The 26667-nt window shown below is 35.7% G+C and overlaps 4 protein-coding genes across 5 annotated transcripts; 1 reads left to right on the top strand and 3 right to left on the bottom strand.

Moving 5' to 3' along the window:
- Positions 1–270: 270 nt before the first annotated feature.
- On the bottom strand, positions 271–8632 carry LOC117904714 (protein POOR HOMOLOGOUS SYNAPSIS 1-like). 2 transcript variants are annotated; one of them, XM_034817467.1, is made up of 8 exons: positions 8311–8632; positions 3690–3806; positions 2670–2735; positions 2443–2528; positions 2164–2309; positions 1269–1306; positions 989–1016; positions 271–586 (listed from the first exon to the last, which is right to left on the bottom strand). In XM_034817467.1, the coding sequence occupies exons 1-8, from the start codon at positions 8575–8577 to the stop codon at positions 528–530; spliced, it is 807 nt and encodes a 268-aa protein (XP_034673358.1). In that variant the 5' UTR covers positions 8578–8632; the 3' UTR covers positions 271–527. The 2 variants fall into 2 exon arrangements, with proteins under 2 accessions (XP_034673358.1, XP_034673359.1); XM_034817468.1 differs by lacking the exon at positions 989–1016.
- A 10400-nt stretch (positions 8633–19032) lies between these two features.
- LOC117904706 (probable disease resistance protein At1g58602) lies at positions 19033–21336 on the top strand. The gene has a single exon (XM_034817457.1). It carries the CDS (start codon positions 19167–19169, stop codon positions 21126–21128), a length of 1962 nt encoding a protein of 653 aa, XP_034673348.1. The 5' UTR covers positions 19033–19166; the 3' UTR covers positions 21129–21336.
- LOC117904707 (putative pentatricopeptide repeat-containing protein At1g64310) lies at positions 20936–23624 on the bottom strand. The gene is made up of 2 exons (XM_034817459.1): positions 21836–23624; positions 20936–21018 (listed from the first exon to the last, which is right to left on the bottom strand). Exon 1 carries the CDS (start codon positions 23620–23622, stop codon positions 21940–21942), a length of 1683 nt encoding a protein of 560 aa, XP_034673350.1. The 5' UTR covers positions 23623–23624; the 3' UTR covers positions 20936–21018; positions 21836–21939.
- A 1901-nt stretch (positions 23625–25525) lies between these two features.
- On the bottom strand, positions 25526–26311 carry LOC117904717. Its single transcript, XM_034817474.1, has 2 exons — positions 26024–26311; positions 25526–25896 (listed from the first exon to the last, which is right to left on the bottom strand). Exons 1-2 carry the CDS (start codon positions 26121–26123, stop codon positions 25682–25684), a joined length of 315 nt encoding a protein of 104 aa, XP_034673365.1. The 5' UTR covers positions 26124–26311; the 3' UTR covers positions 25526–25681.
- Between the last annotated feature and the right edge of the window lie 356 nt (positions 26312–26667).

Below are 26667 nucleotides of genomic sequence, written 5' to 3'. Positions count from 1 at the left end.
TTTGGAATGACATAAATGGGTTGGGCCTTGCTTTAAACTTATTAAGTAGGCTCAGCCCAAAGTTTGGTTTAGCATAAATGGAAGTAAGGCCTGTTGGTGGCCAAGTTTATGCCCTGAATTTTGGCACATGCAAGTTCAGAGCTAGATGGGTTGATGATATTGTAGGCATGAGTGATGCAGAGAAGAGACCATGGAATGATTGGGGGGTGGGGGGCCTCATGCCCTGAGTCAAGCAAAGAATTTCTAACCACACAATACACCCAAGCATAGAGACATGTAACATGGGATGCAATGAATCAGAGGTCAATTCTACAATCAAAGCATACCAGTTTCAACTGTTCAAACAGGGTAAAAGGATGAACTTTACAAACCAAAATATACTAGTACCACAGTAGTGCAGCAAGAGATTCAAATACAACAAAATTTAAACAAGGAAATGGCTTCAAAATGAATCTGACTCGAACCGCCACTTCAAGGATGGAGACAAAATGGTAGGAAGTTAGCTGTCCAAACAAAGTCACCATCAGTTATAGTGCCAAGTCTCCCCCCATTTCACTGATGACCATCTCTAGTCTAGTCAACATATCTGTTGAGAACAGGAAAAAAACAGAACATAATAATCAGCATCTCAAACAAGGAATGGGATGAGCCTGAGGGATAAGGCTTTCTAGTTCAGCTATGGCCATTCTGCTCTAGCTAGGGCTATGTATGTCTCTGTTACAATGCAGGACATCAACACATAGTCCACAATCAACTCTCATAAAAGAGAGTGAGAATCAACCCAACAAAGTCAAATTTGGAAACAAAGAAACTGTATTGAAGGGACCCAAACGTGATAGGTGTTTATGTTGTTATATGAAATGGATAGCTTTTAATCATGTCTCTCATTACCATTCAACATGGAAGGAAGGAACCTAAATGGGTATCCCAGGCATATATCTCCTTAATGTTTACAACTGAGAACTAAATATAGAACAAATTTACTTACCATTGAAGGAAGAACCCGTCATATATCTCTGCAAGAAAAACAACAGCAAAAATAAAATGCTACATGAAAGCAAGCAATATATAGCAAATAACCTTAGTATTGGATTGTTAAGTACAGTAGGTATATGATACAGCAATGCGGTTGTACTACTTTGCCTTTATAGCTCTTGCTTGGAAATATGCAGGTTGTGAAGAGATTCTAGATAGAATTTGTAACCAGGAACAATTATTTGACAGGCAAATCCATTAACAATATCAAACTATTAGAGTTCAGAAGATACCACGTGCTGGGCATCAGGAAGAACTTCCTCTGGTGTTTCTGCAGCATCCATATCAATGAAATCAGACCAAACAAACTATTAAACAATAAATAAAAGCAGAACAGAACAAAACAAAAAGAATAATAATAATAATAATAATAATAATAATAATAATAATAAAAATGATGATGAACAAGAGAATGATATCATTTCCAATGTAGAATGATATCCTTATACATTATATCCGATAGTAAAGATATCTTAAGATATTACATCCAATGAGATATGTTATGCTATACTTAACTTGGTTTGTAAAAATAAAAAAACTGGAATGGAAAACATATTGACAAACATTAAAATAAAAGTTATAATGAATTCTAACTTTTATTAAAAAAAAAATGAAATCTCTCTCATGTTCAGTATTATTTGAAAGTTGTTCTATAGTTTATAATTTAGTAAGTAATTAATTAATTAATTATTTATTTATTAATAATATTAATGATTAAAATACTTAAAATTTATAAATGAAAAAGTTATATTTTGTTATTTCATATGTAAAAACAATTTGTATATATTAAATAATACATATATTAGTATTATTTTATAATATAGTTTATACATATTTTTTTAGTTCTTATTTTTAACTAAAAAAATTATTTTTTAATCAATATATATATAGTTTTTTTTAAATGAGTAATATAAAAAAAAAATGAAGAAAATTGGTGAGAAGAATAACATAGGATATGTACGACAAGTGATGGGACAACTTATCTTATCCCATCGTCAACCAAATATGGAATAGGATGTGTTATTTCATCTTTTATCCTATCTCATCTTATATCTAACCAACTAAACATGACTTTAAATGATGAAAAACAGGAGTGTATTATGTTAGTAGCTTTGGTAGTGAGCATACCTTTTTTAGGAGCAATGCAAGCGCCAGCAAGGAGTGATGTGAAGCTAGGAGGCAAGGTCGCACAATTGCCTTCTAAGTCATGATCCTTCGAGTATGCATATTGCATGCCCTCACAGCTCAAGGGAGGTTTATTGTCCTCAGCATCTCTGCATCAATCATGATTCTTAAGCCTCAGTATACTATGCTATCGATTCTTTCACCATCTTTGAATTTATAAAAACTTCCACTAGAAAATAATATATATATATATATATATATATATATATATATATTTGTTACCTGTACTGAACTCCATTTGAACAGATGAATTCAAATTGAGATGACTTTCCCAATTCACTGCTATTCCTTTCAGGTTTCATGGTTGCCTGGGGAACAAAATGTATATATGTCAAGGAAGAGAAGAAAACTAGGATAAATACATGAGTTCTGAGCCTGGAAGCTATGAGTTTGTAATGCTATTAAGATTATAAATCGAATGGTACAGTTATGGGTGATTCTGGTTTCACCTTCACAGAATCCATAAATGATTGTGATTCACTTGCTGCAGAAAATCGCATTGCAAACTTTTGGATCTGAATAATCACAACAAACACACTGAGATGCAGTACAAGACATGAAGTGGATAACAGAGCATACCTCTTAAATCAAATACTAGAGGTAAGCTGATAAAGAACAGGATATGCATTGATTGTATAAACAGAACAACACCCATAATATTGGACCAACATGATTGAAGTTCTTATGACCATCTGCACTTTGGTTTACACTGGCAAAGATAAAAACTTGTGCTAGGCATGGCAAGAATCCATTAATGGTTAGATGCAACATAATTGCATTTTGCCCTTCTTGACAAGTAGCAAGAATGGAACAAGATGGACATAATTCTCATTGGAGATAAGATGCTAACCAGCTACAGAGTCGTTTTCATTGTTCCCAGAGGTTTTTCTCTCCCTTTTTCAGTAGGTCATTCCCAAAGTTTAAGATAGCAGAGATCTCAACATATCTAGAATGGCATTATAAATTATCTTAAGGATGTTTTAAAAAATTAGAATGTGAATATGCTTGTAATTTCACTACGGCTGATTAGTTCCAACATAACAGCAAATGAGAAAACTAATCAAAGAAAAGAGAAATATTCAAAAGAAAAAGCTAACAAGATGGTGGAATATAGAAATAATAAATCACCATCTTTTATGGAACTATACCAGACAAAAAATAATAAAATTAGAAAGAAAATATGATACATTTAGAAATCAGACCACATTGCAAAATTGCAGAATGTTTATATCTTACAAAGAGGAGAAAAATATTAAATGTCACAATGAAAGTTGACTAATGACACAGATAAAATATGACTTTTGAGGGCTCAAAATGTTTGATGATCAGTTCTAGAGGGAACAAAGTTAGAGAACATAGACTTACCTTTGTGTTTTTGAAATGAAGATTGCAATTTGTATGTATCAAAATTACAATCATCAACCAAGCTTTGCTTCAGATGGAATTCAATATACAGTTCAGAATCTTGCCTGGCCTACACAATCACTATAGCTGGCAAATATAACTCTGCTACCTCTGACAGGACATTCATTGACACATGAGACCTGTGGCCAGGAGAAATGCAGCTTGGAAATGAAGTGTTCTTCCTGCAAAATATTAAATTTTATATAACCAAGGATAATCCTGAAGCTCCAAATTCCAAAGTTCTTAATTGCTTCTCCATCACCAAAAATGGAGAAATGAAAGGAATAACTATGTACAAAAACTAAGCATGATAATCTAGAAACTGAAACATTTCTTCTTGAACAACTGACCTACCTTTTGCGCATGTATATGTGATGGAGATGAGTCCCTCCAGGTGAATTCAAGAAAAGGAAGTTTTAGAAAAGAAAAAAACAAAAGTTTTGAGAATTTTGAAAGTTTTAGAATTCTCCTCAAAAGAAGTTCTAAACTTTCTATGTTCTAAAATAATCTTTCTATTCTAAAGTTTTTATTTTGAATCCTTAGAATCTAAAGGTACTGTTTATTAGAAACTTTATTACAAGAAAATTTTATAAAATAAGTTTCTAATTCTAAAAAATAAAAAAATAAAAAAATAAAAAAAGGTTTTTGATTTTTTTTAGAAGATTAACAGTTTTGGGAAAGGAATAAGAATCTTACTTATTTACTACGTATATTAGGTTCACTTTTTCATAGTTTTATTTAAATTCCAAGGTTTTTGAAAGCCTATACATAAGGTTAATTGATGTCAAACGGAATTAAGGATTAATGATTAAACATTAAGTTTTTTATTCTTTTTCATACCTTGCAATTCTCAATGGTGAAGGCTTCATTGATTTTTTATTCTAGGTGAAACCCCTAGAAGCTCTTAATAAGATCTAAGGTTTGTATCTCTTCTTCTTTATCTTTCTTTTTCTATATTTTATTTTACTTTTCCCTACTATCATAATTTTTATTCCCCATTCCTCTCCTTGAACCTTAGAAAGATTAAAGCCGAACCCACCTATTTGATTGTAGACAACTATTAGCCCCTTGCCTTGAAGTATGCGGCACCAAGGCCTCATGAGGTGGCACCTTGGCTCGATGAGTGATCTATGATCAAGGCAAGGTGAGATGGAGGCTATTAAGGGGCAGCAAGTGACACAACCCCGACTCGGCCAAAATTCAAGGGTTGCATTTTGGCATAGCAGTATTTTTCCTTTGAAGAGGAACCTTCAAAAGGGAGACTCCAAGTGGAAGCAGAATTTTTCAAATATTCGTGAATTAATTAAAATTTATTATGTCTCCTCAAGCATGGATAACATCTCCTCCAAAAACTTCCAAAATGGCTCTTTAAGGAGGGTGAGTGACGCAAGAGAGACAAAGTGGCATGGGTGTGGCCACACCTAGGGGCTTTGATGCATGGTCTCAAACACGAGCAAGGCACATGAAGCAAGCCTAGCTAGCACTCACACATGGGTTTCATGACATATGGTGGTGTGCAACCCGTGGCTACAACGACATAGGCTGTGACATAGTCTCCCCCTCTTGACGGTAGCACAAGGGCCCAATGCCTTATACAATGAGGCAGCTTGATGAGCTATGAGCACAATGCCATAATCCATTGTAGCACCAAGATGGACTTGGACGAGGCATGATGATGCAACAGCAATGAAGCCAACTCAAACACAATGCTTAATGCTTGGCACAAGGGCATAATGCCTTGTGCACGGAGATGAGGAGTCATGAAAGCATTTTCATGACCTGTTGCTACGACAAGAAGAGGGCTTGGGTAAGGCATGGAGTCATAGCAGCAACAAGAGGGATGCATGAACAGGTTGACTCAACATAGATGTGATGGGAACACATGAGCATGATTGGTTGGCATGCTCAAGGAACAATTAGGGCCTAGTGATGCACACAGCGAGCTGATGGGGCACATTATGAGGTGTGCAGGCCAAGAGAGGGCTTGGCATGCACACAGGCTACATAGAGAGCATGCAGCAGATCATTTAGAGATGCTATAGCAGGATGGTGAGACATGTTGCAAGGAGTGCAGGCCAAGAAAGGGCTTGGCATGCATATGAGTTGTATAGAGATGCATGCAGCGGGCTGCCTAGAGACGTAACAATAAGTTAATCGATTGCATAGTTGATTCAAGTACATGAGTGGACTGACTCAAGGCACAAGAGTGGGCAGACTTGAGGTAGAATACAAAAGAGATGTCTTGGCATTAGGGCAAGCCCAAGAAAGAGGTGTTGCACCACAAACCAAGAACTTCAAAGGCTGGTTTGTGGACTAATGCAAGAAGCAGCAACATGAGGAGTTTCAAAAGGATGAGAATGGGCCAAAGACATTTGAAAGCTCGGAGTTAGATTCAAATTTTAATTCTAGTTTGGATTTGAATAAGAGTTCATATTCCGATTGTGATTGTAATTTGAGTTGGACTAGGATTGCTCGTCCCTAATCGAAATATGAGTGGTTGGTGCTACAACCTACAAAAAGAGTTTGAGTAGGGCTAGGATTGCTTACTCCCAACCAAATAGGGAGTGGTTGGTACCACACCTATAAAAAGGATGACTCATTTGCCTTCTGAATCTACCTAGAGAGATCATAGAGGATACAAAGGTATATTAGAGAGGGAGAACCTTCTTAAAACATAGCATGAGAGAGTAGAAACTCACCAAAGTGATTGTGGGAGTCTTGCTAAGTTATGCCTTGTATTGTTATTTAGAGAATAAATAAAATGCAATTTGGGGATTGAGACTCATAACCTCATGCGTCTTTTGTGGGTTTTCTTGATTATAATCTCATGTGGGTTTGGATACGCTGGCTTAGAGGGCTTCTAAGTGCCGCACAAATGCAAAAAGCAGTTGGTAAAATCCATGCCCATGACAACAACCATCCTAGGGTTGTCTTACATCAATATGACACTATTATTTGGAAATTATGAAGAACATATATGTTATTCCCTTTCTATAAACTATCACTTTTTTTTTCTAGCATGCCCTTAAGGTCTAGCTCAAGTGGCAGGGGTTGGAGTGAGGATATGGGAGGTTACATGTTGTTCAAATAGGAAAAGAAAAGAAAAGAAAAGAATGAAGAAATAGTGACCTACAAAAGAAACAAAGGATTTCTAATATGCCACTAGGATGCATGTTGCATCATTTATTACAAGAATACCTTGGTTTGATCATAAGGTGCTTTCTATGGTTCACCCACTTGAACAGATGAATATCTATATATCTATATATATATATATATATATATATGCAAAGACAGACATAAGTAGCTTAGATCCTACTCCAGACTGAGGAATTGTCATATTTGACAAATGCTCATGTTCATGTCTGTAATTCAAGTATAACCAGCAAAAATGACATCATGTCATCTACAAAATTCAACTGTCTGCTGCTGAAGCATTTCATGTTGTGAGAGAATCTATTTGGAGACAAACAGCTTTACACAAATGAATTTTCTATAATAAGTTATGGAGTGTCTAAAAATGGGTCTGAAAAGAAATGGCTTCCAAAGTTTTCACAGTTCTAAAGAATCAGAGAGATTATTTTCATACCTTCAACAAGCAGTCATGCATAAAACCTTCCACAACTCAAAAAAAGAAAAAAGAAAAAAAAAAAGAAAAAAAAAACAAAAACAAAAGCAAAAACAAAAACGAAAAGAAAAGAAAGAAAAGCCCTGTGCCTTCCACACTCAGATGTTTGAGCAACAGTCATGAGATCAATAAAATCACACAACCCTTCAACAAGGTATAGAGTTAGCAGAATGGCTTGGTGGTATATCCACATACCATCCACCAAGAAACATACCTTATTAAGGAGAACAGCTATTAGAATTCTAGTTCTTTATATGATGGGCAACACCATTAGTGCTCCGCTTTCTGATAAAAAATGTATTCATCCTCCAATGTACCTATTGAGAGCAGTTCCCTTCAAGCCAACTCCCAAGTCCAACTAAGGTAACTCATCATGTTCCCTTCATTCTTAAATTCATAAAGTCATCATCAATCTACTGTTTTCAATAGTTTTCCCCAACAATTTAAACTTTTTGTAGGAATCTAAAAGCAGAGCACAAGCACCCTGCCCCTAATGCCCGCATTTCTAAAGTAATTTTCTCACTTTTTAGTAACTACGAGAGAGAGAGAAAGAGAGAGAGAGAGATCTTTAATTTTGGTTCTCATAAACAGGAAAAACTGTTGACACCTAAATGAGTAAACAGAAACTTTCAAAGGGAGCAAACCCACTAAAAATCTAAAATAATAAGAAATAAATTTTAAAAGGGAATTACACAGAACATTAAAATGAACCAATTAGGATTCGCAAGTCATGAAACCACATGTAAAACTCTTTCATTATACTACATATTTCATAATGAAAAAAATTCCAACATATTACAGATTCCAAATAACAATGAAACCATCAACAAACATACAGAACTATTAAACTACCCATTAACCCAAATGCGCCCGATTTCATAAACGAAGAACAAAATGGTGGTCTGAGATAAGCTTCCGTATAATTTAATAACATATATCCATGAACAACACAAAAAGGTTAACAAGAACAATGCAAAACATAAACCCCATTCACATAAATCCATTTCAATGAACAAGAAGAACCAAAACCCATCAACCCTCAAATTAGAACAACTCACATGGATCTTTTCTTGAAGCGAAACGACGAGGACCAGTTCAGCACTGGAATGGTGGGAGAGAAGATGAAGAGAAGCGGTGGGGGAAGAAACCCAGGTGCCATGGGTGCGAATCCTCTTGGTTATGGGAAGAGGCCTGAGAATAGGAGAAGTGGAGGAGATACAAGGGTAGTTGAAGAAGCGAGAGTATTGTATCTCCCAGTAGTATCTGATGGGAATGGTGGGGAAAGAGGTGCATTCTAGGGTTTCTGGCCAAATGGTTCCCGCCATCTTTTTCACTCTCCCTGCGTTCGGCCTTCTGCCTTCTGGTTTCTGTTTTTTTGGGTTCCGAGCTTCTCGGTTAGTGGGTGTTCATTTGGGGTTTTGAAGGATACTATTGTCAAATATTGATAGCACAGGGGTGTTTTGGTCATGTAAAATCCAGGTGATTCTCAACACACTACCCATTTTTATTTCTCAACCATCTTCATTCTCTCCTTCAAACCCAAATTCCTCATCTTTCAAACCCACTCATCAAAATCTATCGTATCAAAGTTAGAGCAAGGATAGTAATAATTGGACGGGTTTTTGTGGTATCCTAAGATAAACAAGTTCAAGATGAGTTTAAGAAAATTTTAAAATCTCCCAACCGTTTCAAGACAGGTTCAGATTTAACTATGTCATGTTTCGTCTCACCCCAATTATATATAATTATAAATAAAAGCATATTTTTAAATAAAATTAAATAGGTCCATGCAAGATAGACGAGACGAGATTTTCTAGTCTAGCATCGAACCGTCTCAAACTACCTTGTTATCATCCATATTTAGGAGCCAAAATGATATCTAGGCCATAAACCCAATCATCAAAATTCATCGTTCCAAAACTAAACTTTCAAAAAGTTAGAGCTAAAATAGCATCTAGGGCTAAAAAAATTATTATATGTAGTCATTTCCAACTTGTTATTAAAATAGCCCTACGTGGGAAGCTGAGAAATGTTCTTATTCTTTTTTAATTATGTTGAAATCGCATTTTAAAAATACGATTTCAAAAAAAGAAAATAATTGGATTTAGAAATTGTGGCTTCGGCTCAAATTATAAAATTGTATTAAAAGTTGCATTTATAGCTTTAATTTTAGAAATGATTTAGAAGTCGCATTTATAAACCATGGCTTCAATCCAAATTCCAAAGTCATATTTAGAAAATGCAATTTTAGTTCAAATTTAGAAATTATATTTAGAAGTTGCTATTTTAGTTCCAGATTAGTAGCAAACACTTAAAAACGGTTGCTTCAATTCAAATTTAGAAATCACATTTCGATTCCATGGCTTCAATACTCATTTTGCATATTTTATAATTTTCTTTATTTTAATTTAAAATTTATGAATGATTGTAAAACAATAAAAAAAATATTCGATTAAAATTTATGAATAATTGTAAAAAATAAAAAATATTCAATCACAAGCTAATTGTTACAGGTTTGAATTTTTTTTAGTTTTTATGGATTATTCATATAATTTTATATTGTTTAAATTATTTATTGACTCTATTTTGATAAGATTATTAATTTAATAATGAAATAAAATAGCAACTTTTAGTATTTTTGAATTATATTTTCATTCAACTACTATTAGACTGAAGTTTCAATATATTGACTTCTTATTATCTTAGAACATATATTTTTCATTCCATATATGTTCTTTCATAATTCAATTCTAAAGTTAATTTAACATTCCACTGAGGAGAGTCCACTTCACTTCAATATCTTATGACATCACATCGAAATGTGAAGATTGGGTTTGTGACCTACTAATCGATTGTATGAAAACTCTGCATGAACTAGTGTTCCTAATTTAATAAGGTGGATGTTGTCAACCTCTCAAGATTACCTCTACAATTTTGAATCTCATATCCACCTATTATGTGACAATCTAACATACTTTAACTCATAAAAAGAATAACTCTAACTATAATTCACATTATCACAAATCTTTAGGATCATCCAAGGGAATATACTGTGTCAATCCCATGAGAGATCATGGTGTCTATCTTGATAACATCTATTGCCACTTACCTTAATCAACAGTAACCAAATCTTTAGTGGGAATATATGACCACCATAGAGTCTTACTCATAAGTCAAAATTATTGAAAACTTAAATAGTAGCTTAGTGGATCATGACTACTCGAAGTCAATGTCATAATTCATTATAGATCTTATCCAATGTGTAACCATGCATATTAATACACTCACCTTGGGAAAACCATCTCAATAACTAAGATAAGTTATTCCTCCAATTAGGAAGTAGTGCACTACAATCTCTACTGGATTGACCAATTCTATGAACCAAATGTATATAACTTATCATTTTATAAGGAACCATGACTTATATATTCGATATAACTCCTAATGCATCCAAATCATATACAATGCAAGTAAGATAAGTGTCAACACTCATATAATAAATAGTACAATCAATTGATATAAATAAGAACAAGAAATCATAATAAATAAATTTATTAATGAAATATTATTTTGTTAAATCATGTCATGTTTTGTAGGATTCTATCTTAATAAACTCCTATTATCCCTCAAAGCATGTTGGGTATACATTTGACACTTATGTTATCCCTATGTTTATTAAAGACTCTATAAGATAAAGTCTTAGCGAAGGGATCCATTAGGTTCTCCACAAAAGGTATTTTCTCCACAATGACATCACCCTTCTAAACTATCTCACATATCAAGTAGTACCTTTTTAGTGGTTTCTTGGTTCTTTAAACTATGTCATCATCCCACTGTTATCAAAAAACAAGATCATGGGTTGTAATGTTAAGGGAACTAGCCTAAGTCCCATAAGGAACTTTTTAAGCCAAACGACTCCCTTTACTACTTCAAAAACAATAACATATTCAACTTCCATAGTAGATTCAACGATACAAGACTACTCACACTCTTCCAACTAACAACCTCACTACATAGAGTGAATACAAACCTAGAGGTGGTCTTGTGAGACTCCCTATCAAACTAAAAGCTAAATCCATGTACTAAAGGGATACTAACTCATCAACATGATATACCATCATTTAATCTTTTGTTTTCCTATGATACTTAAGTATATGCTTAATTGTCTTCCAATACTCTAGTCTTAGATTGAACTAATACATACTCATCATCCCTATAGTAAAGAAAATATCTAGTCTAATATATAACATCACATACAAAAGCCTACCCACTACAAAGGCATAGGGTATTGTGGACCCCGCATTTCGGCTCATGCGTTTCCCACTCGATGGCGAGCTCGATTTTTATTTTTGAAAAATGATTTTTTTATTGATTAAGAAAATGACTTGGAGTCGCCACTTATTTTTGTTTTATTTTTAAAAGGGTAAACAAAATAAGAAAGAAAAACCCTAAGTGTGACTCCTTATTTTGGAAAAGGCGGTCTGCGAGAAACCGGATCGGGTTCGGGGGTCAGGTTACTCATCGGGAAGGTACGGTAAAGACCGTAGCACCCCTCTAAGTCCCTAAAGTCGGGTCTCTACTACTAAAATGAAGCTGACGTGGCAATTGATGTATAAATCAGAGAATACCCAGAATGATTATGCACGTATGAAAATCAGAACACTCATGAAGAATGATCTAAGTGAGAGCGAGGCGTACCTTAGCATCAAATGATCAATGTGCTATCACAAAAAAATTGGGTCAGTATACAATAAAGAGCGTAAACATAGCTCACATGTCACTAAATCGAGCACAAAAGTCATCACATGTCACAATTCATTCAAATTGATTTTTCATTTTAAAGAAAATTCTTTGATGTAGGGCCCCCACCAAAGCCCGTTTATTTTAGCATGAATTAATTTTGTAAATTCCATTAATTGGAATTACAAAATTAATTCTTGCTTATTTTTAAAACATTTTAAAAGATTATGAAAATTATCAAAAATCGAGGAGGATTTATATAAAAAAAAAATATTTGCCAAAAATAATTATGACAACCAATTTTTATATATTTTTTTTAAGAAAAGGAAAATGTTTAAAATTAAGGAAAGAAGAAAGAAAGAGAAACTAATATCAATGATAATAACACTAATAATTATAATAATAAATAAAAATAAAAAGTAAAAGATGTTTGGCGAATGGAAAAGGTAAAAATTGACTTATTAAAAAAAGGATTTATTTAAGATAAAGAAAGAAAACTTGAGGGATTTAAACCTTTGAAAAGGATTTTATTTGAAAATCAATTTTTGAAAACAATGCATGGGAATACAGGGGTGTGGCACGTGGGTTTAAGCAGTGGCCCACTAAAGGTGGCCATGCATGCCAGGTGAGAAAGAGAGAGTGGGTCTTGAAGCTGCCATGAAAAATTGCCCCATTCATTGCCTCAACAGTAGCTTCAACCGGTATCACCTTGAGATCTCTCTCATTCTTCCTAGCAGGGTTTGCAATCTTCACTAACACTGCCCTTCTTTGCCAATTCGGATGCTGTGTGAGCATCTGCTCTATTGACAACAACTTCAAATCGACACCCTTGAAGATGTCCATGTCGTCAACAAAATTAAGCAAAAATCACTCCAACTTCTTCAACATGAAACTGCCCAGACCACATAAGTGCTTCCAGAATCTAAAAAAAACATAACGGTAAATCAGCAAATGCAACTTGTCAACTCCACCACCTTGTGTCCAAATTTCTTTTAGGCATAAGCAAATCCCAGCTCAGAGAGCTTCAAAAGGGGTTCTTTGTAATCCTCAAGGAAGACATCTTCATCAGCGGCACATAAATGGCTTGGACAGATGTGATGGAGCCTTTCTTGGTTGTTGTGATACGCTCTTGAAGGCCTCCAAGATCTGTTGCTAAGGCGGGTTGATAAACAAAGGATGGAGCTTCACGATGAATAGGCAAAAAGTGGTCAGTTTTGATTTCGCCCTTCTCATCGATAGACTTTCCAATAACATTAATGATGCGGTTAAGGGTAGCCCTACCCACAGGCACGGTGATAAGAGAACCAGTATTGAGAACTCTCTGTCCACGCACGAGCCCTTGGCCAAATGCTTCTGGTCCAACCAAACGGTAGAGAAGTCTAAACCCCCTCTTTCAATTAATCAAAATAAGCCCTTGGCTGCCATCTCTACGGGAGCTCCTGCTACTGCTGCTAGTGGTGGTGATACTGCTGCTGCCACCATGAACTGATGCTGCATTGGAAAGGTGGTTTCACTGTACTTGCTATGCCCAGGCACAGGGCTTCAACCAGTGGTCTACCAGGTGGGGAAGTCATCCATGGAACAGGGTTCATTTCAGGTTCAATTCGTATCCTCCATGTGCCAACTAAACTTTTAGCTTTCTTCTGAATATCAGAATTTTATGGCTGCGTAAGTGATTCATAAATTTGCCAACATTGCAAGTCTGTAGCGCATGGCAGTGCCTGATTGAGTGGCATGAGAAGGAGAAAACCTTGATGTTGATCCCCGGCCTTCTGTTTTCCTCCAAAACTTGGAGCTCAGAAAATCAGCACCAGGTAGCATGCAGCATGTGGCTCCTGCAGAGTCTGTGCTTGACATCCTGCTGTCTGACACAGCCAGGTCAAATGAGATCTCGTCCAATGCGAGCTCTAGGCCATGAACACGCGTCTCCAGAGATCTCAATCCATTCTGGGAGCTTCCCATGAATTTCTGGAAGAGATCTAGCAGACTGGATTGCTGATTTTCAATTTGAACAAGCTGCTTACGGATCAGAGATAGATCCTCACACCCTTTATGGTTTCTATGCAGAACCTCAGTAGTGTTACCCACTTCAACAATAGTCTCAGAATCCTACTCTCGACATGGAACCACACGAGATCCGGACCTGAATCCACCAAACTTATTCATCTTGTCATCTGAATTCTTAGTGAAGAGGACTCGCCTTGTTTCTGGCTTTGTGAACCTATTTTTCTCATTCTCCCCTCTTTCTGGAGCTTTCTCATCTTTCTTCTTAAGGTCATCCTCACGAATCTTCATGACAGAGGGAGCATGAGGAGCAGTAACTTCCACTTTCAAATCAGAAGGCTTCTTACGCTCCAGCTTCCGGAACATTGCTGAACCTGATTTATCTACAGGACCTCTCCTCCTCACAGTCCATGCATAGAACAAGATTCAAAAACGAGAATGTAACCACCACAGAGAAGAAACCATGGAGGCAGAACAAGAAAGAAAACAGGTAAAAATATCTTCAAAAGGGGCTTCAATGGTTGCTTAGCATTCCGGTGATGGCGGAGGCGCTTCGCCGCCGGCGGCAAAGCCGCCAGCGTCGTTCGAGGACAGCTTTGCTCGCTCTATTTCTTTCTCAAGTTCGTTTTCCTTCACTCTCAGCTCATCGTTTCCTCCAGCCGTCTGCAACTCTCAAATAATCACTAGCCAGAAATTTCTCCAAACGTAATACTCTCTTCTCCCTCTCTAGCCTGAAACTTGCTTTCCGGAATATCCCTCCACTGAGAATCTCACGGTGCCTTACCTTTTCATGTCAAGATAGGAAATCTGGTGCATGCCATGGATGCGTGCCAGGAACAGAGGAAGATAACAAAAGAAAAACAGAGCACCAATGGTAGAAACAAAAAGAAATCATACAAGGTCCGTTTCATATTGCCATCAACGGACCTTGATGAGGGTGAGTGAAATCAAATAGATATTAAACAAGAACTAAAGCATGATTGCAGACACCTCATGAAGAAACTGAAAAGAGCTAAACCGAAATAGAGCTCAAAATCTAGCAGAGAAAGAGGAAAGAAACGTATTAACTGAAACACATGTCAAATCCATCATAATCATACCTGAAGATTTTCCTCTCCGAAGCTTTTTTTTCTTTCCCTCTAAGACCTCCTCACCCAGCTCAAGGAATCTCCCCTCAACCCTATCTCCAGGCTCTCTGCTACTCCTCCCGTAACCAGAATATGCTCCCCCCTCAAAAAAATCTCTCACAGTCGTCAATGGAGGCCTATCCTCTCTCCCACCAACTTTCTGTTCTCTCCCAAAAAAAACTCCCACTCTGCCTGGGATCTCCTCACCTCTCCTAAAAATATCTTCTAACGGCCAAAAGGTCTCCCTGCACCAAAAAGCACCACTTCCCTCCTGCCGCTGCAAGCCTCCACTAACAGAAAATATACGCTCCTCACTAATGGCCAGAATATCTCCATGCTACGTGTCAAACTCTCACTCGCTCCTCAGTTCCACTACTCTGATTCCCAGCAGCCATCCACGAGCAGACAAGTGGTCTCTCAAAGCTCTTCCACGTGGCAAGACAAGCTGCCTGAAGAATGAGGCCCATGTGGGGGTCTACAGGTATTCTACCTTCATGCAATCTCTTTCCTCAAATGTCTTAGGACATTGATCCTAAGAAAGAAGTACTCCATGCCTAAAAAGTTGAAAACCCTTCTTGGATTTCTACATCACATACTTGACCAAAAATTTAGGTGGCTTGAGATAACATGATTTTCTTGTTCTTACAGGTCGCAATGACCTTGATCCCAAGAATATGTTACACTTCTCCTAGATCTTTTATCTGGGATTAAGTAAATAACCATATCTTGATTTATAACAGTAGCCCTACATCATTCCTAATTAGTAGAATGTTATCAACATACAAGATAAGAAAACGCCATCATGTTTCCTTGAATCTTCTTATAAACACAAGGTTTATCCTCATTTTGATCAAAATCAAGAGTCTTGATTGCCTTATCAAAACACTTGTTCTATAAGGGAGATACTTTCTTTAATCCATAAATGAATTTATGTAACTTGCATACTAGATTTCCTTGACCCTTTGCTATGAAACCGTTTGGTTACATCATATAGATGCTCTCATCAAGATAGTCATTAAAGAACATTGTCTTGACATCCATTTTTGATATCTCATAATGGAGATGTGCTATAATGGATAAGAGTACTCTAATGGATTTGAGCATGACTACCAGCGAAAAGGTTTTCTCATAGTTGAAACCAAATTTCTAACCATAATCTTTAGCTATAAGTCTAGCCTTATATATCTCAACATTTCCACCTAGTCATCTCTTCATCTTGTAGACCTACTTACACCTATAAGTTTTATCCCTTTAGGTACCTCTATAAGATCCCAAATTTTGTTAGAATACATAAGTTTTAACTTTACCTCTGTAGCTCCTTACCATGTCCAAGTATCAATGTCAATCATAACTAGCATCATAATATGTGGGATTAGTTTTCTATTTCTTTAGAATTCCCTTAAAAGGCTTTCCAAAACACATGAACCTACCTAGTTGTATAACAACCCTCCCACTACAATAAGGCTCTCATGTACCATAATTGTCAAGAAAAGTAGGTGTAGAAATCCCTAGATCCATAGTTTTTGTGTTGTGTAAATGTCTTTTAGTATTCTCAAATCTATATTATATTTTACCTTCTTACTTATCATATAGTCTTCCTTCCATAAATCTGACATTTGTGCTAAAAAATACCTTTAGGCCAATTTGACTATAAAAGTAAAAGGACTTTTGGTTCATTTTGGGTATCCTACGAACTAACACACCTCTTATAATACCTAACAATAATTAAGAAAATAATTATTATTATTATCTTAGTACTTTAAACACATTTTATTAGAGTTTAAAACTAGTTTAATGTTAATCAGATTTAATTATGAATTAAACTTTGATAAAGGTTAATTACAATTAATTAGTAACTTAAGTTTGTGTATTAGCTCCATGGGGGTTTATTTTAATTAAAAGGACTTGAAAAACTTATTGGTAGGTGCAAAAGCACAAAAAGTTACAAATAAAGGACTAAAATGCAATTTGGAAAATATTGGTTACCGGTAGCCTTAAAGCTTGCCACTATATGCTTGCTTTTAAACCATATTTAAAAAGGTTGTTAGACTTCATTTGCAACCCCAATCTGTGTAGGAAATTGTTCAATTTAAAGGGAGGTTAGAGAAAAAAAAAAGTGAAGGAGATAAGGGGAGATATGAGACAAAGGTTAATTTTTTTTTTTTTTTTTTTTTTGGTATATTTGAATTCCAAACAATTTCTTGAAGCAAATAAATGTAGAATTTGCTTGGAAACTGAATTTAATCATGCTTTAATTAGAGATTAAATTTAATTAGAGTACAATTTTTTTAAGTTGGTACAAACCGCATAGGTTCCTTGGTTGACAAGTATTCTTTTAGTGACATAATGGTATATAGACCACAAGTAAATAAAATGGAAATCTATTCATATTAGCTCCACTCAAATATTCCAAAGTCAAGGTCAATAAATAATTGTCTATTTGTCAAAAAGTTGTTATCTTATTTAGTTTTATTAACATTTAACTCTATCATCAATTGGTTGCTACCAAACTATAGAAGGATTTAAGCAAGGAATTTTCCTAGAGGAAGTACAAGAGAATTCAATAATATTGCCCTAAATTGTTCCATCATTCTAAGTGATGTGGTTAGGAAAGATATCAAGCATTACTATGTTTATTCTTTTTCATATGATAACATCGTTATCAAATATATTATTAATTCAATCTCATATATTTTTTATTTGATTAATTTTAGGTACATAAATCGACATTTTGACCGTATCAAAAGAAAATGATCCAAATGAAGGGTGCTCCTCTTGTCCTCCTTAAAAAAATGTTTTAGCCAATAATATAATGACATTTTATAACTTGAAGGATAAGTTGTGTCGTGTCATGTTAATTGATATCACCAACACCAAGTTATTTATGAGACTATTGGCTCAAGGACACCAATTGATATAGAAACTATTATTAATTAAATTTGAGTAATTCAAAAAAAAAAATTCTTTGCAAATTTAAATAATTTCCCATGTTTATATGGAAGTTGTCTTTTAAAGTAACAAATAAAAATTGTGGGAGAAAAGAACGTTTATTAAAAATTGACTTTTAAACAAAAAGTTATATTTTTTAAGAAGTTTCTTTGACAAACACCTTTTTTATATACTAATATTGTTTTTCGAACAAACAACCTCTATACACAAGAAATTGTCTCTTAAAAGTAACATTTCTAATGAAAAAAGTTATTGATTTTTAGCAAATATTATATCATATTAAATGTGATATCTCATATTAGGAAAAAAAGTTACTGAGTGTATATATGTATGAACTCTTTTTAACCTTATAAACGCATTTTAAAACTGTAAGGTCTCCTTTGAATTTAGAGTAGACAATATCTATATGGTTGAGTGCGGATTGTTAAAAATAATATCAGAACCAATCCTCAACTCCAATATAAGGGTTTGTTTAGCCTCATGAAGTAGACGTTATGCTGTATGAAGAGGTGTTTTGTGATAACCCACGGGGAGAAAGTTATTAGAACTATATATACGTATGAATTCCTCGTATGTAAAGACTCTCAATCTACTTCTTTGGAAATTCCTTTGGGATTTCCATTGTGTGTAAAGACTCCCAATCAACTTCTTTGGGAAGTTCTTTGGGATTTCCGTTCTTAAATTTACAAGAAAGCTTACTACTTTGTATTCTTTCAATATAAAAAAAGGATCTGTCCTCTTGCCCTTGTACACTAGCAGAATTTTCTGCAGCGGTTATATGGAGCAGTTCTCCAACACCACCTTGACTATGGTGATCCTCTCTTCCTTCTTTGGAAACTCCTTTGGGATTTCCATTGTGTGTAAAGACTCCCAATCAACTTCTTTGGAAAGTTCTTTGGTATTTCCGTTCTTAAATTTACAAGAAAGCTTACTACTTTGTATTCTTTCAATATAAAAAAAGGATCTGTCCTCTTGCCCTTGTACACTAGCAGAATTTTCTGCAGCGGTTATATGGAGCAGTTCTCCAACACCGCCTTGACTATGGTGATCCTCTCTTCTTTGGAAAAACCAGACCTCTGAATGAATTGAAGGAAATGGCTGAGGGTTTTGTGAACTTCTTCATACAGAGATTGGATTCTCTATTAGTTCAGGAGGCAGAAAGCTTCTCTGGTTTTGAAGATGAAGTGCTGCGGATCATGGGCATACTCAGAGAGATTGGATCATTCTCTGCAGAATCAGGCAGTGCAGAAGAAATTGATGCTGTTCATAGTTGGGTGCATGAGCTAAAAGGTATAATCAATGAATTGGATGATTCTGTTGACGAGTTCATAATTCAGATGGATGCTCACAACGGGTCTGATCAGAAGGTGTGGATTGATAGCTTCAGAAGTGAGTTGCAGAAGGCAGGTTCTCGTCTAGCTGAAACTGTCCATAGAATGAGAGAACTCGACAATTCAATTAAAGGGGAGAAGGGAGAAGACGAAAACTTTCATGGGATGGATGAAGGTGAGACATCTGCTTCTTCTGCACTCAAATTACAGTACACAAATTTGCCATATCACCTTCAAATTTGTTTAACCTATTGCTGTATCTTCCCTGAGAATTATTGGATTAATAAAGGGAGACTGATCCGGCTATTCATAGCCGAAGGTCTGATACAAGGAAAAGCAGGAGAGGTTATAGAGGATATAGCTCAGGAGAATATAAATGAACTGATCAACCTGGGAATGCTTCAAGTAGTAGATCATCCTGGCAATGGAATCAAGTTAGTGGTACCCTCTCATTACAGAGAAGTCTGTCTTCACAAAATAAAGGAAGAAAAGCTCATTACTGCATGTCCCAGTTCAGATTCCAGTTTCCCCCTAACTGTTCGCTGTGTTTCAATCCATTCTGACATGAAACAAGTTGAAACTGTCTTGAATAATGTCCGAACTAGATCTTTGTTCCTGTTTGGTAAAAAAGGCTCTTCTGAAGAAAATTGGGATTGGCTAAATCATTACGGGTCAAAATTTTTGCGGGTGCTGGATCTGGAAGATTCCAAGATCAAGCACTTGCCAGATGAGGTGGGAGACTTGATGCACCTGAGGTATCTGGGTCTGAAAAAGACACATATAAATGAGCTTCCTGAGAGACTCGGAAATCTGCGAGCCCTGCAAACTTTGGACATCAGATGGTGTGGAAATCTAACAGCAGTGCCAAAAGGGGTCCTAAATCTTCTGCGATTAAGACACCTCAAAATGTTCAAGAGCATAGGCATTGGTGGAATGGATGTACCAAAAGGGATAGGAAGAATTAAAAGCCTCCTAACCCTTACTGGCATATATGCTGGTGATGGCATAGCCAGAGAGTTAGGCAGCTTGATTCAGCTTAGAAGATTGGGAGTGATGGATGTCGCTGAAGATGATGTAAGTGAGCTATTTGTCTCAGTTATGAAGATGCAGGAACTGTTATGCTTGTCTCTCCAAGCAAAACACGCTTTTCACCAAGGAACACTTACACTATTGGAAACCTTCGTGCCACCACCACTTCTTAGGAAACTTCAGCTAGAAGGGGTCCTTGAAAGGATTCCCAACTGGCTTGGCCTGATGGAAAGACTTACCTACCTGAGGTTAGGTTACTCTCATCTGTCTGAGAACCCAACTTCTGTACTTCAGCTCCTACCCAATTTGAAAATTTTGACCTTATGGCAAGCTTTTGAAGCAAAGCATATAGGGAAAGAGTTTTGCAGGGCTGGTGGGTTCCCCAAGCTTGAGGATCTCACTATTGCTTCTCATGGTCTAGAGGAATGGACAGAACTTGAAGAGGGAGCAATACCAAGCTTGGAGTTCCTCCACTTGCATAACTGTTTGCGACTGAGGACGCTCCCTGAAGGGTTGCAGTTCATCACTACATTGAAGCAGTTAAGTTTGCTACCTTTGCTTGATGATCATGAAGAGAGGTTGAGACCTGATGGAGGAGAAGAGAATTACAAGATCAAACACATTCCGCAGGTAAAATTTATCACTATGTCTGCAGTGAATCAGATCGCTATGCGTTCAAGAGGTAGTGAAGAATGAAGAATAAGAGAACAAACAAGCACATGCTGCTGGTTAAGACATTTTATTAATTCTATTCTAGGTCCTATGTTCTTTATCATCCCATACTATTTTCTCCTTTCTGTTGTTTGTGATTTTATGTGAGGTTGTTTACCTTCATGTTGTTTGCAATTGTTTTCTCCTTTCTGCTGGTTAAGACATTTTATTAATTCTATCTATGTTCTTTATCATCCCATACTGTTTTCTCCTTTCTGTTGTTTGTGATTTTATGTGATCGAGGTTGTTAACCTTCATGTTGTTTGCAATTGTTATATGAGAAACCTACAATGGGCTCAGCATATATCAAATCTGTGCTGCTTAATAATCAGTGATCGAAGCAGCATAGAGATCAGATGCATCATAAACGGGTTTCTTTGCATATATATAACACTGAGGAAGCCAATTTAGACATCTTTGTGCTTTATGAACAATTAAGACCATATCGGTACAAAACTGTTTGATATCTAGCTCAATCATAAATATGAGCAGCCAACTAAAATAATGTTCTTCACATTAAAATCAATGGCTGAAGGTATGAATGCATTTATTATTTCTACAAAATCAATGTCTTTAGGATTACAATGTTCTTTTGCTGCAGACTCAAAATATTGTAATTATTGTGGCCTCCTCTGTGTATCACCATTGAAGTGATGCATACTGATACTGATAAAAAGGGTTTCCAGACTTACCTCTCCAAAAAGCTTCCAGTTGCAGATACAGTGAGTCTGACTATTAACATCATTGTAGCCCCATGCAAAGGTCTGATTAAGTATTCATTTTGGCAGTTCAATGATTAGATACGACCAACTCCAATCCAGCTAAGCCCCGGCATTTTCTTTATTCCCGCTTCTTGAATATCATCTCTCAACTTCTTCACATCATCCCATCTCTCATCACCAGCATATATATTGGAAAGCATTACTCCGTATGCACTTTTCTCTGGTTTATTTTCAAAGAGCTGCTGAGCCACAATTTCAGCCAGCTCAGAATTTCCATGAAAATTGCAGCATGACAACAGTGCTCCCCAAATGCCAGAATCTGCTGGTTGCTGCAATGACAGGATAAGATCATAAGCCTCTTGCAACTCTCCAGCCATTCCAAGAAGCTTTACCATGTGAACATAATGCTCAGTTCTAGCTTGGATGTGAAACTCTTCTGTCATTCTACTGAAAATTTCCCTTCCATCTTTAACAAGGCCAGCATGACAGCAAGTACAGAGCAGAGCAGAGAAGGTGGATTCATCAGGTTTAAATCCTTTCTCTAATACCTCTTCAAACATTTTGAAGGCCTGTGAGGCAAGTCCATGTATTCCAAGACCTAAAATCATCGAATTGTAGGACACTGTATTTCGGTTAGGCATGGAGTCAAATACCCTAACTCCCAAGTTTACAAAACCACACTTAGAGTACATGTCAATGAGAGCAGAGGAAATCATGACTTCAGACTCAAGCCCATGTCGGAGAACATATCCATGAATCTCACTACCAGGCCCTAAAATTGCTGATTGACCAGAAGCTGCCAGTACACTAGCAATCAATATGGGATCCACCCTTTTACCTTCCATATTCATTTTCCTGAAGAAGAGCAGTGCTTTCTCATAGTCTCCACTCTTGGACAATCCAGTTATCAAAGCCGACCATGTAACTAAATCAGGTTGAGATAAAATGGTAAAAACTCCATATGCTGAATTTAAGCAATGACATCTTGAGTACATGCTCACAAGTGCACTGCCCACATGAGCATTACAATCAAAACTACTTTTCAAACAAAAACCATGAATTCCTTTTCCTATTCCAAGCAAGCTTGGATCTGCTAAGCCTGAGATCAATCCTACCATAGTGTAACTATCTGGCTGCTCCCCCATGCTTCGCATTGCACTAAACAGTTGCAGCCCTTTATCCCAGAATCCACAATAACCATAACCAGCAGCCATTGCATTCCACAAAACTAAATCCGGCTCTGCCATTCCATAGAATACCCTACTTGCTTCATCAACCATGCATAGTTTTGAATAGGCAGTCACCAGTGCACTACTACAAATTGAGTCAAATCCTAACCCGGAAACCACAACTCCTCCATGTACCACTCTCAATCTATCTGGATCAAAATTTTCAGCACACGCCCGCAAAACACATGCAAAGGTGAAGCTATCAGGTTTGATTTCTGTTCTAAGCATCTTTGCAAACAGCAACAATGCATCATCAAATTGATGCTCTCCTGCATAAGCTCTGATAACAGAATTCCAAAGGTAGACGCTTCTATGAGAAGTTCCATCGAACAGGTTACGGGCAGAGTAAAGATCACTGTTAATAGCATAGAATCTGAGGATTCTAGTAGCATAAAATGGGTCATCTGAGAGGTGGTTCCTGATTATGAAGGCATGTAATTTTTTGGTTCTGGGTAAGGATTGATGAATCTTTGAGAGTTCAAAGAGGAGCTTAGAGAATTGCGGGAGCCTCAATATTTGAAGTTTCATTTATGTTTTTAGATTGAATATTCATCTAAACATAAATATAATTAAATTTCATTTATCAAATCTTGAGATATTAGGGTTAAAGCCCCCCGTTCGAGTGTGATTCAAGATTTTCATTAAAGAACATGCTAAAAATCAACATATTTAAAAAAAAAAAAAAATCCAACAATACTAACTAAAATATAGAGATTTAGGGCATGTTTGGTTGTTGTTTTTGAAAACTATTATGGAAAACAATTTTGATAACAGTTTTTTGTGTTTTTAGGGGAAAAAAAAATTGTGTTTTGAAACCGAATTCTAAAAAACAGTTTTTGTTCTAAAAAAAAACATGTTTGGTTGAGTTAATAAAAAAAGTTTTTTAGAATAAGTAAAATAAAAAATATATTTGAAGTTTTTTTTAATTAATAAAGTGTTTTCTTCAATTAAATTTTCATATGCACGATTCATTTAAATTTTAAAAAAAAAATATTCTATTTTAAAATTTTTACACTCGTTATAATTTTCTTAAACAAATGATGACTTTATCACCATGTGTAAATATATTAATTTCAATAATTTAAAGATAAAGAAAAGGTTTGCGGGTGGGGGTGTGGTGGTTGGGTGGAGCTCATCTTTGTAGAAACACAAAAAACAACTAAGAAAATACAAAAAGAAGGAAGAGAAAACACAAAAAATAATTTATTCTATGAATAGTGAAAAAACAATGAAAACATTTTTTATTATTATCAAAAAGTGGTTTTTGATAACAAAGAAAACACAAAAAACAAAAACGCACCACCTTCCCAAAACAAGTTTTTTGTGTTTTTTGTTTTCAAAAACAGAAAACAATTTTCTGTTCTTGAAAACAGAAACCAAACAGACCATTAACTTGTGACAATTTTTTTTTCAACCACATCTTCAACATTATTGAAGTTTATATGAAAGTGCAACAAACCATAATAAAGAACAAAGAGAAAAATGGAAGATAAAAAAAATATTAGAGAAGAAATATATATGAGAGAACTTCACCCTCAATCCTGACATAGCATATAATATGAAAATTTAAGGTAAAAATCATTTTTTAATTTTGATCTAATTATGATACAAATATATATATATATATATATATATATATATATATATATATATATATATATTAAAAAAACATCACTAATCAAGTGATATTACTTGTGTATCTATAAGTCTCGTTATTAATGCTCTAATTTTATTCATTTGTATCATTATATTTTGGTCTCATTTCTTCATATCCCGATTCAATAACCTAAATCTCATCATACATATTCAACGGTCTGATTTTGAAGTTTTGTAAATATTATCTTAATATTTTTCTTTGAATTATTGTAGAAATAAATCACACTCCAAATTAATTATCAAAATTTTTTGAACCACATCAATTACCACATGATCAAAAACCAAGACCGATAATGATGGTTTTAATGTAATTTAAAAAATACTTTAAATCAAGATGTTGATTTTAAGGTAACTTTAAAATTACTCTAAAACCAACATTAACAACTGTTTTTCACACTTAGTGATTATAAAACAAATTCTATCCACGTGACCGAGAAGCAATATTGTGAGAATTGTTTTTGCAATCCAACCATGGAATCTTTTGTATAGACTTTAGTAGTGTTTGTTTTTTTACTTAATTCTAAATAGAATATAATATTTAATAGTATTAAATATTATATTATTTATTTTTATAGTATTTTATTTCTATTAAATATTAAAAAATAAAGAAAAACCAATACGTTTATTTTTTTTGTTTAGAAAAAGTTACATATTTTGGTTTTTTTTATTTAGTAAAAAGTTTAAAATAAGTCAATGTAGAAAAACAAATAACCTAAATTCTGAAAATAAATTACTTTCAACAAAAAGTCAAAAAAATAAACACGACCAAAGTGTCCCAAGTGTTATGGATCCAATCTTTCATGGAACACGCAGAAGCATATAAAGAAAGAAGTCTAGACCAACAACAATTATTGAGACCCCAGTAATGAAGTAGCCAGCCAAAACATGTACTACTCCAGACCAGAAGTTAAATCCATAAAACAGGGGAATGCTATGATATCTGTGGAGGAGGCGCCTTAGTGCGGTATGATTTTGAGCGATTAACTGTTGGCGCTGGTGGCTGAGATGGAGTGCCTGATCTTAGGCTTCGCAAGGGCACTACTTTCTTGTTGTAAATGCTGATCTGCCCTTCACATCCAGAGTTACCTGTTCTGCCAGCAACTATCTTCCTCGTGCCACCAACCCACCATGGACTTGTATCACAGCCTTTCATGGCATAAAAACAGTATACCAAATGAAAGTTAATCAAAAAGCTAGCATGCTCTAATTAATTTTGTAACAGCAAAGGTCAAAGAGGATCAGATCATTTCAGGAAGTGTGGCTTAATGAATACCTGCAGCATGAGGGTGTGATGCATAACTTGCCGGAAAACCACTCACTAGAAGAAATACTGCTGCTATTGCTGCAGCCAACTTTGCCCAAAAAGCACTCATATTGCGAAGAAGGGGAACCTTCTTCTGAAGAAGCCCGCAAGACAGATTTAAAGTTTATCTTCTACCAATGCTGTCTTCCAATGGCTTTCGGCCTATTGGGAGGCACTGTGGAATTTTGACTAGGTTAAAGGCACTGAGAAGGTGGGAACGAACCTTCCCTTTAATGGGTTTGCTCCCCTCAGATTGTATTAGACTCATCGTGCATCAACAGAAGATAAGCTTTAAAAAAAAAGAAGGAAAATCATGTGTATAGGGACCCCTCCCCGTGATGACACGTGGCGCGCATCGCTATCCGGAGCAACTTCATCCGGACTCCCCCAAGAGGAGAACACGTGGCGCGCTTCCCCTATCCGGACTCCCTCAAGGAGAAGCACACGACACTCGCAAACATCACATCCGGACGATAGCATATCCCTATCTGGATATGTTGTCCGGATCATCGACTAAAGTGAGCAAGCCTTGCTACGTCATTCTGATAGCCTGCCACAACCCACGTTCTGCCGCCTGCAGAGCGAAAGGACAGGAATGATGGCAAGTCACCTCT

Source organism: Vitis riparia, chromosome 17 (assembly GCF_004353265.1).
Source record: "Vitis riparia cultivar Riparia Gloire de Montpellier isolate 1030 chromosome 17, EGFV_Vit.rip_1.0, whole genome shotgun sequence".
NCBI classification, from domain to species: Eukaryota; Viridiplantae; Streptophyta; class Magnoliopsida; order Vitales; family Vitaceae; genus Vitis; species Vitis riparia.
This window is presented reverse-complemented; position numbering and strand designations above follow the sequence as displayed.